Raw genomic sequence first — 17,798 nt, 5'->3', positions numbered from 1 at the left:
TTTACACCACAATTGGGAAAGTAATGATGGCAAAAATTTGAGATTGTTATAGACAAAACACTACACCTGGCCAGGAGGATGCTCCCACAGTTAAGAGGTGTTTGCTGCCAAGCCTAATAATCTTGAATTCAGTTCCCAAGGCTCATATGGTGGAAAGAGGGAACTGACTTTCTTCTGATCTCCATTACAGCATTACACTAAACTCTCTCAAAGCATTTATGTAGTGACAATTTTTAAATTTTGGTTTCTTTAAAAAACAAAAAATATTGCTTTTTAAAATATTTAAGTACACTGTAGCTGTCTTCAGACACACCATAAGAGGGCATCAGATCTCATTACAGATAGTTATGAGCCACCATGTGGTTGCTGGGATTTGAACTCAGGACCTCTGGAAGAGTTGTCTCTTAACCACAGAGCCATCTCTCCAAGCCCCCAAAACACAGAAATGTTGTAAGAATGTTTTTGTTTTAATCCCACATCGGGGATATGGGGTTGCTTTATTGTCTACAGCAGCTAACTGTGATTTGCCTCATCCTCTAGCAGGAGTCTGACTTTGTCAGCTGCAGATAGTTTCTGCAACTGTGTGAGGTTTAGAATTCTGAGGAATTTTTCAGAGGGTATATAAATGTTAGAGTCCCAATAGATGGGTTGTTGGTTGCTGTTGGTGGTTTGTTAAGTAGTCATACAAAAGGAAGAAACAAGAAGAAATTAGATATTCTGATGTCGAAGATCAAGCTTGCCCAAGGAACACAATGCCCCTAATCAGTAGGAAATAGTCTAATGATAACATCCCCACCTTTCCTTTAAAAAATATTTATTTATTATATATAAGTACACTGTAGCTGTCTTGAGACACACCAGAAGTGAGCATCAGATCTCATTATAGATGGTCGTGAGCTACCGTTTGGTTGCTGGAATTTGAACTCAGGACCTCTAGAAAAGTCGTCAGACTCTTAACCACTGAGCCATCTCACCAGCCACCCATCCCCACCTTTCCAACCCCTGACTTCATTCAGGGATCTCTTTCTTTTCTTCTTTATGCTTTTATGTCTCCTATCTAGTGTTAGGGTGTTGAGAGGGTAGAAAAGGAGTGGAAAAAGGTGGAAAAAAGTTCCTACAAAGGAGCCAAAGACAGCAACATGTTCAGAACCTGTAGAAACTCCTATCAATTATCAGTGATATAAATCAGAAGACCCCAGCAGTTCAGGAGGTATCTGTTAGTCCCTGGCTCCAAGCAGGCATCTAGGCTGAGGCTTCTGGGAACCTCCGGCAGGTATTAAGCAGCACTCTGCACACCTCCCACTCAGTGTTTGTACTGGAGCTCCCACATGATCCTGCACTCCAACCCCAACATCTCCCTTCACTGCAAGGACATGACCTTGAGTATCTGTTACTCTGAAGTTGAGACATCAAAGCAAGGCTGTACAGATGGGGGTGGGGAGCAAAGAACACTGAAGTCAGTTATTTTAGCAGCATCTTTATTGCAACCAAGAACCTGTAATGAAATGCAGCTAAACTAATGCTTCCCATCACACAATTAAAAGCCATGGGGCTGAAAAGAAGGAGACCTGTCCGATTACTGGAGAGAGACATGCAGATTATGTACAAGACAGTGCTGAAACAGCAGGCACTTTATGTGCTGACCTTAAAGACCTCCACCTGCCCCAAATCCCAATTTTGCTGAAAACAACATAAATTTGTATTAGGGTTACTTAAAACCAAACACACAAACACAGCTTCTGTTTCTGCAAGGGACTTCTGGAACAGTTGGAGGGCAGATAGGAGAGGAGGGGTGGGGCTGGGAAGGCCATAGTTGGGATGTTTCCAGTTCTTTCCATCTGCTGGGAGAGGATGCTCTCAGATACATAGTGTAGACCTGGCTGAGGCTCTTGTCTCACATCATGGAAGATGGGTTCCTGGGCTTATGCAAACATTCTGTGTCCCTATCTCCCATGACACCAATAAAGACATTTAATATAATGATTTCAATTAGCTTCAGAATGCCACATACTCATCAGTACTGCTTTGTTAATAAGCATGCTTAGCATTTACTTAGAAAGGAAAAAAATCACCATTTTTATGTGGCTTCCTTTAAAATGTTTTATAGGAATATATTAATAAATACTTCTTTAAAAACCTTACCTTTCTTAAACATCCCATAGCTACCAAGAGGCAGGCCACAGATGGACCCTGGTTCTGAGTACTAACTGTGGGATCCTGGGTATGTTTCTCTCTAGAACACAGCCTCCCCCCCCACCCCCACTTCAGAGCACTGGGTTATGCTAGGTTTGTTCTAGCTGGAAAATTTACCATTCTGTAGTAATGCAAGCTTTGGCTGAAATCCTCCCATCAACAGAGAAAACTGTGTAGTAAAGGCAGGAAGCACCTCAATGTACTCATATGTGTGGCTCACGGTTTTAAAGGAACAAGCATGCATCGTGACTTTGTCTTTCTGTGTGAGGCTTTGGAGGGGTTAGGAATGGGAAAAGTCATCATGCCCAAATACATTTTTAGACTCTAGGGTATAAAGAGTGCTTTGCTCTGTTTCTGCAAGAAGAGGTTAACAGACATCAGTGCTGAGGAGTTTCCTTGAATATTTTGGGTTCATAACAACCAGCCACCATATAAGTCACCTGTTCTCTGACTGCAACTGTGTTCATTACAGAAAGTTTACAAAAGCATCCTGCAGACCTAACTAGAAGAACCCAGGAAGCTCATCGTGCTAGAAATGTACATTCTAGTCTCCACCCAAGCTAATGAGCTCATTCCTCTGAGAGCAGGTTCAAGACTCTATTTCTTGTGCTCAGGGTCTTGGATAAAACTTAGAGTCCTGCTGCTCTGAACGTAGAGTAGCTTTTGCTACCAAGCCTGTGAAAACCCCACACTATGGGTTCTTAGTGAGTTCTTTCTGGCTTCCACTAAACTTGTACTTTCAGGGACTTGTGCCTCTTTCACGTCCAGTCAGAGGACAAACAGTGGTTTCTGATTGCTCCAAGTGACTGATGCCTTTCTCACTGATGCTGACAAGCAAACCTGGTCAAGCCACCTTTCTGTAAGTGAGTCAAGCACTTACCCTCTTAGAGAAAGAAGTAGGAGGGCATTTAAAGGACAGTTGTAGATGCACTCCTGTGACAGCTGGAAAGAAGGCAGAAAGAATCTAGGATAATTGAGGTTTTCTAAGGTTTGTCTACATAAGAGATGTCTCAGTAGAAAGCAAATGTAAGGGTGAGAAATTTTAAATGGGTGGCTGGGAGCTACTTTATGTCATGCCTACCTAGAATGTAAGAAGCAGCCCTTGAAAGCTAGTTAGCCCAGCAAATGCCACCCTCAACAGTTAAAATAGACATAAGTCATGGGGGAAATACTTTGTAGGGGAAGGAAAGTTACCCAAATCAGTTTAATTTAACTTGAAAAATATAAACAAATTTTGGCACAAGAAAATGTCATAAGCATGAAAGTCAAAATAGATAGACAATAAGAAAAGTGTGGGATCTATCATACAGCATAAATACACAGCCAGCAAAATTCAACACTCCTTTCCCAAGACAGAAGCCCACAGTCACCTGCCATTTATCTCCAGGCTTCCCATAGCACTCACCTCTACTCTAGCAGTTCCTGTCTTCACTGTGCTCTCTTGGAAAGGGACTTGATGTGGCAGTGAGAAAGAAACACAGTGACTTTTCTTGGAGTGATTTTTAAGTTATGGTAACTGTCTAAACACTGGGGTTTGTGATTAATGAGGGTCAAACCCACAGGTATCTGGCTGCAGTGGGACCCATCTAATACTGGAAGGCCCTAAGGGCAGATGCCACCCAGCATTTGAAAGCTTATGTGTCCCTTCATAGTCAAGCAGGAAGGCTAAAGCCAAATGTTATGGCTGAGTAACACAACTGTCAATAGGCTTCCAACACAAAGAGTGCCATGGTTTGTCAGGGATTGGTTTACAGCAAAGAAGTGGTCTAGAAACCTTTTTATTTTAAACTAGTGATATTTAAATTACATTCAAATAAAAAAGTTAAAGTTTAGATTTGTAAGGTTTTTAAAGTTAAAAGGAAAAATAACAAAAAGCTGGAATTATAAAAGTGACCGCTCCGTATGTTGACCCTGTAGCTGAGCTGGCAAAGCTTGACACTCTGGTTCCCAGACACTCAGTGTTTACATTTACCCCGGTCTTTCTCTTGAGTGTTCCTGGTGAACTATTTCTGCTCAGTGCTTAAGCAGAGCCTTGTTACCTAGTCTCTCCTGGTCACTCCCTGCACCAGGGTATCCCCCTTCCCACTGTAATCCTGTTACTTCCTGGGAACTCTGGAACACTTTTAATTAAGAATAGGCCAATAAAAACGGCACTGTTATATTTTCAGAATACAAGTAAATGTGTACATGCTCTGTTTCTAGAAGAAGAAAAAAACTTGCCTGCTAATTTTCAAGCTCTCAAATAATTTGATTAAAAAGTTTTTGCCTATAATTGTCAACATCTTGAGACTTGTGATTAAACTCATGCTACATAGTTATTTGCCTTTATGTGAAAGAAAACCCCACTCCATCATATCATCAAAGAGAAAGGAGAATTACTTATACTAGATGCTGTTTAAATTGGATAAAAAACTGGTCAGAGTCCAAGTAAGTATCTTTAGGAGGCCACTAAGTTATCCTTGAAAAATTATCAATGACTGGGAAAGTCATAAGCTTAATAGTATTTAGTTCATGACATGCTGGATACACCCAAGTGACAAAGTGTAAGCTATTCATTCAATTAGACGTAAGTGCTATCAAATCCATAACTAATCAGAGATCCTGGAATTGACCAAACCAATCACTACTATCATCATATTTTTAACGAACTCAGAGTATACTGTAAAACCCACTAATTAAGTCCAAGAGGCTTACACTGCTAGTAAAGTGAAAGTAGGCTAGTCTGAATATGTGGCGCTGGTGCCTAGCTTCATTCAGTATCCTTGGGTACTGCTCAATCTCTTGGGAACATGTCACTCAGTTCTATGTGCATGGTTAAGGTATTAGATTACTATCCATGAATTGCAGATTTCTGCATGGCACCAAATTTACTTTCAGAAGTAGATCTTATGTGGCGGGTACAAAAGTAGGATCATCAACTCTGGTTTCGCTATTGGCTAACCCTCTTTGTTTGGTTAAACAATGTACACCAAGCTCTACATGAGTCAGAGTTACATCACTTTCAGAGCAGCAATACGTGATCCAAGGTTCTCCTGAAGGTAGTGGAGCAAGTGTAGTTCATAGTGTTCTCCAGACTCAGGAACTCTGATGCTGTGCCTCTCTTGAGGGTAGATCTTCACAACAAAGAGCAGAGGCAAGAAGAAGTTTAGTGATGCCCCTCTTTCAAGACTTTCTCAACATAGTTACATACATACATACATACATACATACATACACACACACACACACACACACACACACACACACACACACACACACACACACATATATATATATGTTTCTATTTTGAGGCTGGGTCTCATATAGTCCAAGACCACCATGCAGCTAAGGATAGCCTCAAATTCCAGATCCTTCCAGCTCTGGCTCCCATGTGCTAAGATGTCTCCCAGAGATTTCTAGCTGGATTATCAATATGGAACAATGCTTCACTGTGGTATCACATTAAGACATAGTATCCTGGGGCTAGAGAGATGGTTCATTGGTTAAGAACTGCTTGCTTTTCCAGAGGTCCTGAGTTCAATTCCCAGTAGTTGCATGATGGCTTACAACCATCTGTAATGGGATCTGATGCCCTCTTCTGGCATGCAGGTGTACATGCAGATAGAGCACTTATACACATTAAAAAAAAAATAAATCTTAAAAACAAAACATCCCAGGGTTCTTATGATTCTTTACACATCCAACCAATCCATAAGACTTCAGAAGGATTTTTTTTTTAAAGAATTGTTTCATGTATGTGGGTACGCAGACACATCAGAAGAGGGTATCGGATCCCATTATAGATGGTTAGGATCCATCTCAATTCTCAGCGTCAACATGATGGCTCACAACCATCTAAAGATACACACATGGTACTCATACATACACACAGGCAAAATGTTCATAGATGTAAAATATGAAAAAAAAATTAAGACTTGTTTTTTTAATTTAATTTATATGAGTACACTGTAGCTGTCTTCAGACACAGCAGAAGAGGGCATCAGATGCCATTACAGATGGTTATGAGCCACCGTGTGGGTGCTGGAAATTGAACTCAGAACCTCTATAAGAGCAGTCAGTGCTCTTAAACACTGAGTAATATGTCTAGTCCAACCATAAGTATTCTTCAGAGGTTCATTACCTTAGTAGTCTGTAGGCTTCCAAGACTCCTTGGAAACCATTTCAAAGGCCATACAAGGTTTAAATTATCTCTAACCCAGGTAGAGGCAGGAGGACCATGAGTTTAAGGCTGGCCTGATCTACATAGTAAAATCTTGCTGAAACACAAAACAAAACAAAACAAAACATGAAAAGCTACTTAAACTGTAGACAACTGTCTTGAATGTGCTTTGTTCCCTGGATTTCCTGTGCTGCTCCAACAATGTAAAATTAATGAGTCAAGCACCGGTGTCCTAGCATGGCATTACCCTGGAAGCTACAGTAGTCTCTATCACACAGACCTAGAAAAATCACACAGGCCATGTTCATCTAAGTAGTATTAACCATCAGAATTGTATGCACCAGAACCAGGACAGATGTCTCTTTAATCCTTATGCCACATAGTGCTTTAACCAGCAGCTTACTCCACCTGAGCTGCATACTATTATGGGCCTGGGACATATGCCTATAATCCTAGCACTTTGGAAGTAGAAGCAGGTAGATCTCAGTGAGTTTAAGGCCAACCAAGTCTACATAATGAGTTCCAGGCCAGCCAGGGCTACAGGGTGAGACCATGTCTCAAAACAAACAAACAAACAAAAAAACCCAAAACAACCAAATAACCAATGCCTGCAAAAACAATAAAAACAAAAATGTGATACAATAAAGACTCCTATCTGAGAAATACTAACGTGGAATTTTTCAGGCATCAACATAGGCACCAAAAAGATTCATTCAATTTTCAATGTCAAGTACCAATGAATTAAATTTTTTTTCGGGGGGGGGGGGGGGGGGACTGGTTAAGAGTTAAGAGTACTGACTGCTCTTCCAGAGGTCCGGAGTTCAATTCCCAGCAACCACATGGTGGGTCACAACCATCTGTAATGGCATCTGATGCCCTTTCCTGCTGTGTCTGAAAACAACAACAGTGCACTCATATAAATTAAATAAAAAACAATAAATCTTAAATTTTTTATATGAATTTTACATTTATGAAATTTTGTCTGTGTGTATGAATACCGTGTGTGTACCTTACAGATGGTTGTGAGCCATCATGTTGACACTGAGAATTGAACCCAGGTCTTCTGCAACTCACTTGAGATCTACCTGCTTCTAAACCCTGAGTCATGTCTTCAGCTCAAGATCAAATGAATATTAATGTGACAGAGAATGAAAATTTTATAAATATGGCTTTAGTTTTCCACAAAGGCTAGTCTGAGGGCCCATTCCTTCCACTTAACATACACTTAGTGAGGCTAAACTGTTCTTCATAAAGTGTGTGTGTGTGTGTGTGTGTGTGTGTGTGTGTGTGTGTGTACACGTATGTATGTCCACAGCAGCACTGGTCTCTTTTGTTCCTTAAGATTATATGTTCATGAAAAATACTTTTCCCTTCTTTTTGATATTTCAGTTGCCATTTTTGCCCATTAAACTGTGAGATATTTGTCTATAGTAGCAGTTTCAAGCCTTTTGATCTCAGAAGTCCTTTACATATCCCAAAGCCTTGTCTGTGTGGGCTATGTCTTTATGTCTGTCAGTATTTCACACTGAGCACAGTAACACATGTAGACCAAGGCAGGAGGATCAGTAGTTGGTGGCTCCCCCTTTCAGAAAGGGGGAGATATATGGTGGGTGAACCCATGACTAAAAACTGTTTCATTACATAGCCCACACTGGCCTCAAGCTGGCAGCCTGTATCAGGTCACAGGACTACAAGTATTTGCTTTTTGGGGTGCAGGGGGTGGGGATACAAATGTCTTGTAGCCTAGCCTTTAACTTGCTATGTAGCACTGTACTCCTGATCCTCCTGTCTCTACCTCCTAAGAGCTGGGATTACAGCTATGCAACACTCCACTTGACTAAAAGCAGTTCCTCTTAAAACCTTCTCCAGAATCTTTATTTACTTAGCATAAGGGAGCTATAGAAAGGGTAGCCCATTAGTTTCTATTGGTATGGCAATGTGAATGAAAACAAGACTAAAAGATATTCTAAGCAGGTCTTTAAAAAAAGGACTTATTTATCTTTTATGTTCATGTGTATGTATGAGTTCATGGAGACTACAAGAGGGTAGAGCTGGAGTTACAGGCAGTTGTGTCTGTCAGTAAGTCATCACTCCAGCCCCACAATCAAGTCTTTAAAACCCTCTTATTAAAAGAAAATCATATAATGTTTCTTCACTCATTAAAAAGAATAGAAGCCAAGGAGTGAGTTTGGCCACCATTTCCAGTCCTATAGGCTGAATGAACACAGATACATAAGCCACATGACCGGATAGGCCTTTAGTTGATAGATTTTATAGCTGATAATTTTATTAGCTAAAGACTGGTAGTTATGCTTATTACTTTAGTGTTTAGCAGAGTGCAGACACAGCTGGAAATTCAGCCTTGTTCCTCATTTTGTTAGATTTCAGAGCAATCTTTCACTATTTACCACCATACTGAATTTGAAAAATGGAGAACAACCCACCTGTAAATCATATGGCTTTCCAGCCCTCACTAAAAAGCTCAGTAATATACTGGTGTGTGCAAAGTGAACATTCTCATCCAAGAACCCGTGTAAGAGGAGTAAACGGTTTGGTCTGGAGAAATAAAAATATTAGAGGATTAGGCAACATGGAAGAACACCATGACGGCTGACCTAAGTCCTTCAAACTACTGACAATGCTGTACTGTTAGATGAGGACTATTTTCAGGAGTAAACCTATAATATCAGAAGCCACATGTAATGGATAGAAGGAAAAGCATGGTCAGCATCCGATCAACACTCACTACATGTTCCTAGAACACATTTGTGGAAACACTGAGCTGACATAGACTCTCTTCCACTCTGACATAGTTATGCACTTAATTTCTTTCAGTGTAAACAACTGCTTCAAATATAACTTATAAAGAAAAATAAACATAACTATATTTTAAAAATTCTCCCAATACAGTATCTGAACTAGCTTTTAATTTGGCTCTGAGTGTGGCTCTAGCTGTTTAGCAGTTAGTGGTACAATACTTGTCTATGCAATGGTTTAGGATCAATCCCCAGTACTGAGGAGGAAAAAAATTTTTAGTATTTATAAAACATTCATTTTAATTTTCAGTATTTAACTTGTATCATTATCCTGAAAGTTTTTAAAACATCAATTAAAATTGACAGCCTTAATTGTAAAGCATGAACTTACTCTGAGGGGAACTTCTCCGCTTGCATGGCCACAGATCCTAAGTAATAGCCCTGTTCATTCTGGTCAGGGTGACCCATATAGCGCTCTGTGTATCCTGTATCATAGAAGATCCACAGAGTGACTGGAGCCCCAGCAATAGCAACCTGCATATATGAGAACATGGAGTCAGCTGTGTCCCAGAAAAGAGGGCTAGCAAAGATGACTTACAACTGCAAATGTGTAAGCTAAAACTATCCTTGCAATGCTTTAGTTGCACTACTGAGCACACAACTCAGGACGGGTAGAAGCCTGAAGTTGGGTGCCAAGGTCACAAACCTGATACTCTGTGAGTCAATAAGCTTCAAGTCCCACAGGCACATCCTTCACTGTGCCCTGAAACTGGGACAGCTGAAATATAAACCATGAGTTCCTTTACCCAAAGCAGATACTGAACGAAAGACATCCTTGAGAACCACTGGGAACAGGTGCGGACTGCCTGCCTCAGCTACAGAAAGCATGAGAACCCATCCCCCACTGGGAACAGGTATGAAGTTCCTACCTCATCTACAGAAAGCATCCACTGTTTCACATTTCTGCTTCCTTTAGCTTCTTTTTTCTTAAGCAATACAGAATTTAAGATGATTGGAGTATATGTAAGTAAAACACTTCATTTTAAAGCTTCTACATAGTTTTATACTTAGATATTTTAATTAATTTCTTTTGTTTTACAGATAGTGTTTCATTAGATAGTCCAGGCTGGCCTCAGGCTGCCAACTCTTCTTTGTCTGCTGAAGGTCTCAGGATTACAGGTGCATGCCACCGTGCCTAGTGATTTTGTTCCTAATAATTACTTCCCATAAACAGGGCAGAGTGCCACACACCTGTAATCCCAGCCCTCAGAAATCGTAGACAGAAGAATTAGGAGTTCAGATTTTCTTCAGCCATACAGTAAGTTAGAGTTCAGCTTGTCTTAAATTTAAACAAAAAATAAAAGTTGCTCATTGCAAAGTAGAACTATATTACTGATATAAAAATTACTGATCTTAATTCATATTTTTGCTAATTTTTTTTAACACTTAACTATCTAGCTATCTATCTGTCTACGTGTGTGGCTATGCTCATGAAGGTCAGTTTGTTCTTCCACTGTGTGTAGGCACTGAACTCTGTCAAGCTTGGTAGCAGGTACTTTACCTGCTGGGCTATCTCACTACCTCCTGCTTTCTTTTTTAACATTAAAATAGTACACTTTTATATAAGTATGTGTGTATGTGTGTGGGTGGACTTATTAGATGGCATGGATGCAGAGGTCAGAGGACAACTTTCAGGAGTTGGCTTTCTCCTCCCACTATTTGAGTCCCAGGGATCAAACCCAGGCTGTCAGGCTTGTCTTCAGGCTTCCTTGCATGGACAGCTCATCTCCCCACTCATCGCTATTTTCTTAGCAATTATCATCTTTATATAACCTTTTCAGTATAAAGTTCTAAGAATTTGAAGAATTATAGGCATGTAAATATTCAGTTCACGCAACATGATTTGTTTAAGGCCCTGTGCTGGACACAGATCTACTGAGGACTACTGATAAGCACTGCTATCTACTGAGGTTATACCAGGGTATAGGACAAAGATATACTTTGTCTGTGTTTCACTAATCATGATTTTCAATCTTTGGCATATATAAGTTGTTATAAACTGGTGCCCAAGCTGACAAGTGTTTTAAAAGCTACGTTAACACAAAAGATACATTCCCATGCTGTAAAACACACAGACCCAACATTCTACAATATTGGCAACACTGTGAACCTTCAAAAAAAATGAAAATTTTCAGGTTACTTCAATTAACAGAGAATTCCAATTACAAAAACAGAGTGCTAGGTGATGGTGGTGCATAATGTTAATCCCAGCACTTGGAGGCAGAAGCAGGGAAATCTGAGTTCAAGGCCAGCCTGATCTACAGACCAAGTTCCAGGCCAGCCAGGGCTATATAGAGAAACTGTCTAAAAAAAACAAAACAAAAACAAAACCCAAAAATCAAACAAACAAACAAACCCCAAAATACAACAGCTACATACCCGGAAGATATCCGACCTCTGCATTAATGCCATCAGGGAGAGGTAGCCGCCATAGGACCAGCCATGGATGCCCACACGATCCAAGTCAATGAAGTCATACTGAGATGCTAGGTACTGGAGTCCCTCCACCTGATCATCAATTTCTATTTGACCCTGTCAAAAACAGGGAAAGCTCAATGGCTCTGATGTACACTAGTCTTAAAGCTGCTTCATGTTTTTACTAAAAATTCCTGGAGAGTTTCTTTTTTTTCACACTAGAGTTTATTAACAAGTGATATTCTATTTTGCCTCAAGAAATGTAAAATAAAAAAGCATCTATAGGTAAGAGCCTGCTATTCCTCCTACTCCACTGGCTGACGAGGATTTAGTCACCAGTCCTTTCCTGTCATGCTCACACTGTTCCTAGCTACATCGGGTCTCCCACTCCATTTGTTCTGTTGTCTGCTAAGAGGCCAGCAACTTCCTTGTAACAAGCCTTCCTCTATCCAAAGAAAAAAATTTAGCCCCTTTAAGAGATTAATTTTACTTCTCCTTTTAGCATTTAAGTGCAACAAAACAGAGGGCATTACTCCTGAGGCCCTAACATTCTCTTTCCCAGCATGTTACCTCTAGCAAAGCTCTGGACAGCTTAATTCCTGCCAATACCACCCAAGGTATCACTTGGCCTGCCAGTGCACACAGTCTCACTTCACTGAGCCAAAACCAAAAAATAAAACAACCAAAAACTTACATGAGAATACAACATAAGGTCAAAGAACTGTCTGTGGGAGAGCATCCCATGTCTTACTCAGCATGTCCAACACACTGGCAACCACAGGGAATGCCTTACTGTGCAAAAGGAACATCGGCCTGTCATCATTTCCCAAAGCAGCAGAAAGGACCTGGGGCATCTCTAAAAGGTAGCATTTAAAGCTTCCTGCAGAGAGAAAGAGGCTTGTCACAAGGAAGGAACTAACCAGTCGGTTTCCCTCTTCACAGAGGACAGAACAAATCTCAATTATTCCTTAGCCAATATATGAAACTCTGCAAGCTAAATGGGGCTGCTTTGTGGGGAGGTGCAGGTACAACCTGGAAGAGTATTTTTATGCAGAAGTGGTTCTATCTCAGGTCCTGGGAGTTATATACAGGTATCCAGGAGTTAGTATAGTGTAAACCCAACTGTGCCTTCCTTCCTTCCCACTGCTCAATTCTAACAAGTGCTCCCTCACTCTACCACTCAGGTCCTCCCCCAACTCAAAGAAAATGAAAATATTTGAAAAGAAAGTGCTCTATGTTAACACACCATTTTATATTTAAAGGCGCCTTCAAATTTAAGCCCTCGGTGACAGGATCCCCTGTTGTCTATCACCACAACCACATAACCCAGGGAGGCTAGGGTGTTCAGGCGGAAATACTTGACTCCTTTAAACCGATTGTTCACCAGCTGCACCTAGAAGAGAAGCACATCTTCAGTGAAGTTACTTGGCAGCATATGAGCATGAGATGAGGCATACTGCGAGCATGAGGAAGCTGAGTTTACTATTACCTTCCCTTTGAAATAGAAGTGTGAAGGGATCCATTTTTAAATTACTTAAGTCTTGGCATGTTTGTGTTGTATGCACTGTCTCACTCTTAAAGCTTCCCAGCAAATACTAAACAACTGCAGACCTCATTCTAGCTCAAATAATTAAGACTTAAGTAAGGTAAGTTAATCTACCCCACAGAGAAAGATGCCAAATTATCTACACCAAAGAATATGTCATTCAAGTAACAGTGATAAGGATAAGTAAGAACATCTCCCCACTTGTCTCTTCTGGAGTTGTTGCTGAGTGGTAGTGAGATGGAGCATTTTAATGAGCTCTGTCATCAGTCCAGTTATCTTTCTCCTATTAGACAAGTTAGTATAAAAGTATTGTGATTTTTAAATCACTTCATCACCCTGGAGACTACCCTTGAAGGTGCCGGAGAGTGTGACTGAGTCTGGAGAGTATGAGTGTGTCTGATGCTGTCCTAGAAGTAGAGCTGTAGCTACTAAGAGGAGGAGCCTCACCCGCAGAGCCACACCCAGCATGCTCATGTTCCAGTCAACTCAGGGCACTCCTGAAATGGTGGTCCCAAGGGATTAGGACGGAGCTGGAAATGTCTAATGACAGCACAGCTGCTGCCCTGCCAGTGTTATGAGAGCAGTGACAATGGTGACAGATGTAGGTTACTGCTGTGTGTGTCTGGTAGTTGGGACTGACCAGAGGGCCCTACACATGCCAGACAATACTTACCGCTGAGCTACAGCCTCAGTCCCTTTTGTTGTTTTCATTCATTCATTCATTCATTCATTCATTCATTCATTCATTCATTCATTCATTTTGAGACAGGGTGTCCATGTATATCCCTGACAGCCTCGGTCCCTTTTGGTTTTATCTATCTATCTATCTATCTATCTATCTATCTATCTATCTATCTATCTATCTATCTATTCATTCATTCATTTATTTAGAGACAGGATGTCTGTCCATGTATATCCCTGACTGTCCTGGAACTCGACTGTTGACCAGGCTTTCCTTGAACTCATATAGATCTGCCTGTCTCTGCCCCCTGAGTGTTGAGATCAAAAGCATAGCCCACCACCACCACCCAGCCCTCAGATCTCTTTTTATTTTTAGAGAGTCTAAGTTGTCAAAGCTGGACTTAAATTCATTCAATATGTGAGTCAGGTTATGAACTTGCAATCTTCCTGCTTCTGCCTCTATCTCCCCCAAAACTGAGACTACAGGTGTATACCACAAAGCTTATATTTTTTAAATCATTATTTGGAGTGTCCTCCTGCTAATGATAATGACAAGAGTTTAAAGTTATTTGTGTAGCCCAGTCACAAACTTAATAATTAGTATGCAGAAAGTTCTGGGTTCATGCCCAGTGCCATATACACAAAAAGGTTCATATATTAGAACAATGTGGTTCTATTGCCATAGCCTTACACATTTGCATGCTTGTTGTATGTCACTACTGCATGAAGAAGTCACACAAAGTGTGCCAGCTAGGTTTGTATTAGCATATACTCTATGATGCCTGACCAATAATGAAATAGCCTAGTGACATTTCCCAGAAAGTTTCTGAGTTGTAAAGCAACATGAGCAACATGTAATCAGCAGTTCTGGACACTAAGATAGACATTGAAGAGAGGTTCTGATAAAAATGAGGAGCCAGGCATGCTGACATATGCCCTTAATCCCAGCTCTTGGGAGGCAGAGGCAGGCAGATCTCTGAATTCAAGGCCATACTGGCCTATAAAGTGAGTCCCAGGCCAGCCAGGTCTACACATTGAGACCCTATCTCAAATAAAGACAAAAGGGGGATGGAGATGGTTTGGTGGGAAAAAAGCCTGCTGTGTAAGTCAAGTGATCTTAGTTTGATTTCTGGAATCCATTAAAGGTAGGAAAAAACTGCACAAAGTTGTTTTCTAGTCTTCACATGCACACTGTGGCATACCACCACCCCTACATTGTGTATATACACATATATAAACACAAAGTAATGAGAGAGGATTGGGGAGGGCAGAGGCACCAAAGTCTACTAAGGAATCTGAATCAGGAGGACCACTTAAGCCTGGAATTCTGGATAGCCTGGGAGATAAAGACCTCATCTCAAAACCTAAAAAATGCCCCTGAATCACAGGGTATCTCATAAACACATGCAATTATTACATTAGCTTAAAAACAAATTAGGGTGAACTCTTTACTAAAGCAGCTGTGCCATTTCCTTGCCTACTGTATCATGTGAGGTTCTGCTCACATGGAGGCATTGACCTGGAGCTCCCTGGTAACTGAAGACTTTGTGTATTCTCTCCTATTCACAGTTGCTACCACGTATCTGTATGTTGTGAAATGTCCATTCAAGTATTTAATTTTTAAAAACTCATTTTATTAGCACACATAAGCAGCATTAACTGGACTTGCAGTTATTAATAATAATTAAAAAGAGGAGCTGGTAGTGGTGGTGCATGCCTTTAATCCCAGCACTGGGAGGGGGGGGGGCAGAGGCAGATGGATCTCTCTCTGTAAGTTCGAGGCCAGTCTGGTCTACAGAGTAAGTTCCAGGATAGCCCGGGCTACACATAGAAACCCTGACTCAAAAACAAACAAATAAGCAAAGATGTATTATTACTACTGTGGGTTGTGTATGTGTACACTAATTATCCATGAAAACATCTAAGGGGGAGGGGACAATTTTGGGACTCATGGCTCAGGAAATCAGGCTTGCATGTGTGACAAACTCATCAATCTGCAGAGCCATCTCTCCAGCTCCATGAGCCATCTTCCTAGTTGAAAGGTTTTCTTACCTTTTTTTTTTTTTTGGAGACAGGGTCTTAATATGTAGACCATGCTGGAGATCTATCTGACCAAAGGTGTGAGCCACCACACCCACCTGTTAAAGGTTTCAATTTTTGTGACTTTTGATTTACTAGTTTTTCTATTAAAATGGTGGGAAGAACTGAGTGTGGTTAAATGGTGTGAGAGATGGGAGCAAAGGCCTATCCTACCCCATCTGTACTCTGTGTCTAAGTACACAGTAACAACTGCCAAACTGTCCTTCCTGCTTCTAGTCTCATGTTCCATAGTCTGTCTCTTCAGGCAGAAACAGTGATATTTTCAAAATGTGAGATATGACTGTTGCTTAGCTCCTTTCTACTTCCACTATCCTTCATAACAGATGGATGGATGGATGGATGGATGGATGGACGGACGGACAGACAGATGGACAAACAAAGGCCACCCCATCCCTCATCCCCACCACGTGATATTGGGAGCTAAACCTCATCTCACAAATGCCAGGCCAGTGTTCTACCACTGAGCTGAGGCTTAGCCCAAGATGGCTTCTGTGGCCTTTGTGACCTTAGATTATGTGGACATTGGATAGATTATGCAAGCCTTGGGTAATCTGAGTCTACTGCTACCCTCCCTGCTGTGAGTTAAGCCCCATCCTATACCAACAGTATCAAAGGAGTTCTTACTCCAGGACCTTGCATATTGCTCCTTCTACATGGAAGAAGGCTTAACAGAAGTCATTTTTTTTCACTATGTATAAAATAGGACCTCCACTACTATTTTTGGAATGAATGAATATAAAATGGAGGTAAGGAATCTCACCAATAGGGAACTTGGTGGGTAAAAGTCTTTTTAGAAGGAGATACCAGATAAAGAATTGCAAGGCTGTGGTGGTGTGAATAACAATGGCCCCCATAGGATCATATTTGAGAGCTTGGTCCCCAGTTGGTGAACTGTTTAGAAGGATTAGATTCAAGGAAGATGAACAGTTTTCCAGAGGTCTGAGTGTCAGAAGCCCTACAGCAGCTGAAACCTCATGGAAAACTTTCCTGGCAAACTTAACACCAGCTCATCCTATCAACCAAATTTATGTTTCCCAAGAGCATGCTGGGAAGGAAATCAACATATCATCAAATTACATCCTTTAAAAAACAACATATAGACTTGTTGATTCCATTAAGTGCAAAAAAGGATAGTTGTATTTGTTAAACATTCAAAATAATTAAAATTGAGTTGGCGATAATTTTATTATGGTAAAATAGATACAACATTTACTAGTGTGTGTGTACAAGTTCAGTGGTATTAAACAGTCAGTCACAGCAGTACACAACCAAAACGACTATCCATGTCCAGATCCCTTTCCTCACCAGCAGCAACTGTGCCATTCACCAGCACTCCGTTCTCTACTCTAGTCTTTGACAACTGCTACTGTCTCTCTTCTGTCTACTGCAGGAACCTTGTGCAAAGGTAAAGTGCACTTACCCTTTATGGATGGCTTGTTTCCCTGCACATGATGTTCTAATGCTTCATAATATAGCAGGTGTCAGCTTCCTAATTAACTTAAAAAACAAAACTAAAAAGTAGCTATCCTCTCTCCGAGTACTTGGGTGGGTGTACACACAGGTCAAAAGAAGAAGGTAGCTCTTTCCTTCCACCATGTGGCTGAGGAATGAACACTGGGTGATAGGCTTGGCAGCAGGCACTCTGACCTGCTGCACCATCTTGTTGGCCCCATGTACCCCCTTTGAAGGATGAATAACATTTCATTATATGTTTAAATTTTTGTTTTTCATTTTATTTATTGCTTTCATTTGTTATGGGTTGTTTTTCTTGATTTTCTCATAACAGGTTCTTACTGTGCATCCCTAGTTGTCCTGAAGTTTGGCCTTGAACTCAGAGATTTGCCTGCCTGTTTCCCATTAAAGGCATACACCCTCATAGCTCATTAAA

General features: G+C 40.8%; 1 protein-coding gene across 3 annotated transcripts in view; it reads right to left on the bottom strand.

The window, feature by feature from the left end:
• Positions 1–3,955: 3,955 nt before the first annotated feature.
• Positions 3,956–17,798, bottom strand: part of DPP8 (dipeptidyl peptidase 8) — a 53,299-nt gene continuing 39,456 nt past the window's right edge. For all 3 annotated transcript variants that reach the window (XM_080930729.1, XM_080930731.1, XM_080930730.1), the window contains exons 17-21: positions 12,830–12,976; positions 11,548–11,700; positions 9,500–9,642; positions 8,797–8,908; positions 3,956–5,306 (exon numbers count right to left, since the gene is read on the bottom strand). In XM_080930729.1, coding sequence (XP_080786855.1) covers positions 5,184–5,306; positions 8,797–8,908; positions 9,500–9,642; positions 11,548–11,700; positions 12,830–12,976 — 678 coding nt within the window. In that variant the 3' untranslated portion in view covers positions 3,956–5,183. The remainder of the gene's footprint in view (positions 5,307–8,796; positions 8,909–9,499; positions 9,643–11,547; positions 11,701–12,829; positions 12,977–17,798) is intronic.

This window comes from Micromys minutus (assembly GCF_963924665.1).
Source record: "Micromys minutus genome assembly, chromosome: 16".
In the NCBI taxonomy this organism is placed as follows: Eukaryota; Metazoa; Chordata; class Mammalia; order Rodentia; family Muridae; genus Micromys; species Micromys minutus.
The sequence above is the reverse complement of the archived record's forward strand: the minus strand, read 5'-3'. Positions and strand labels throughout refer to the sequence as shown.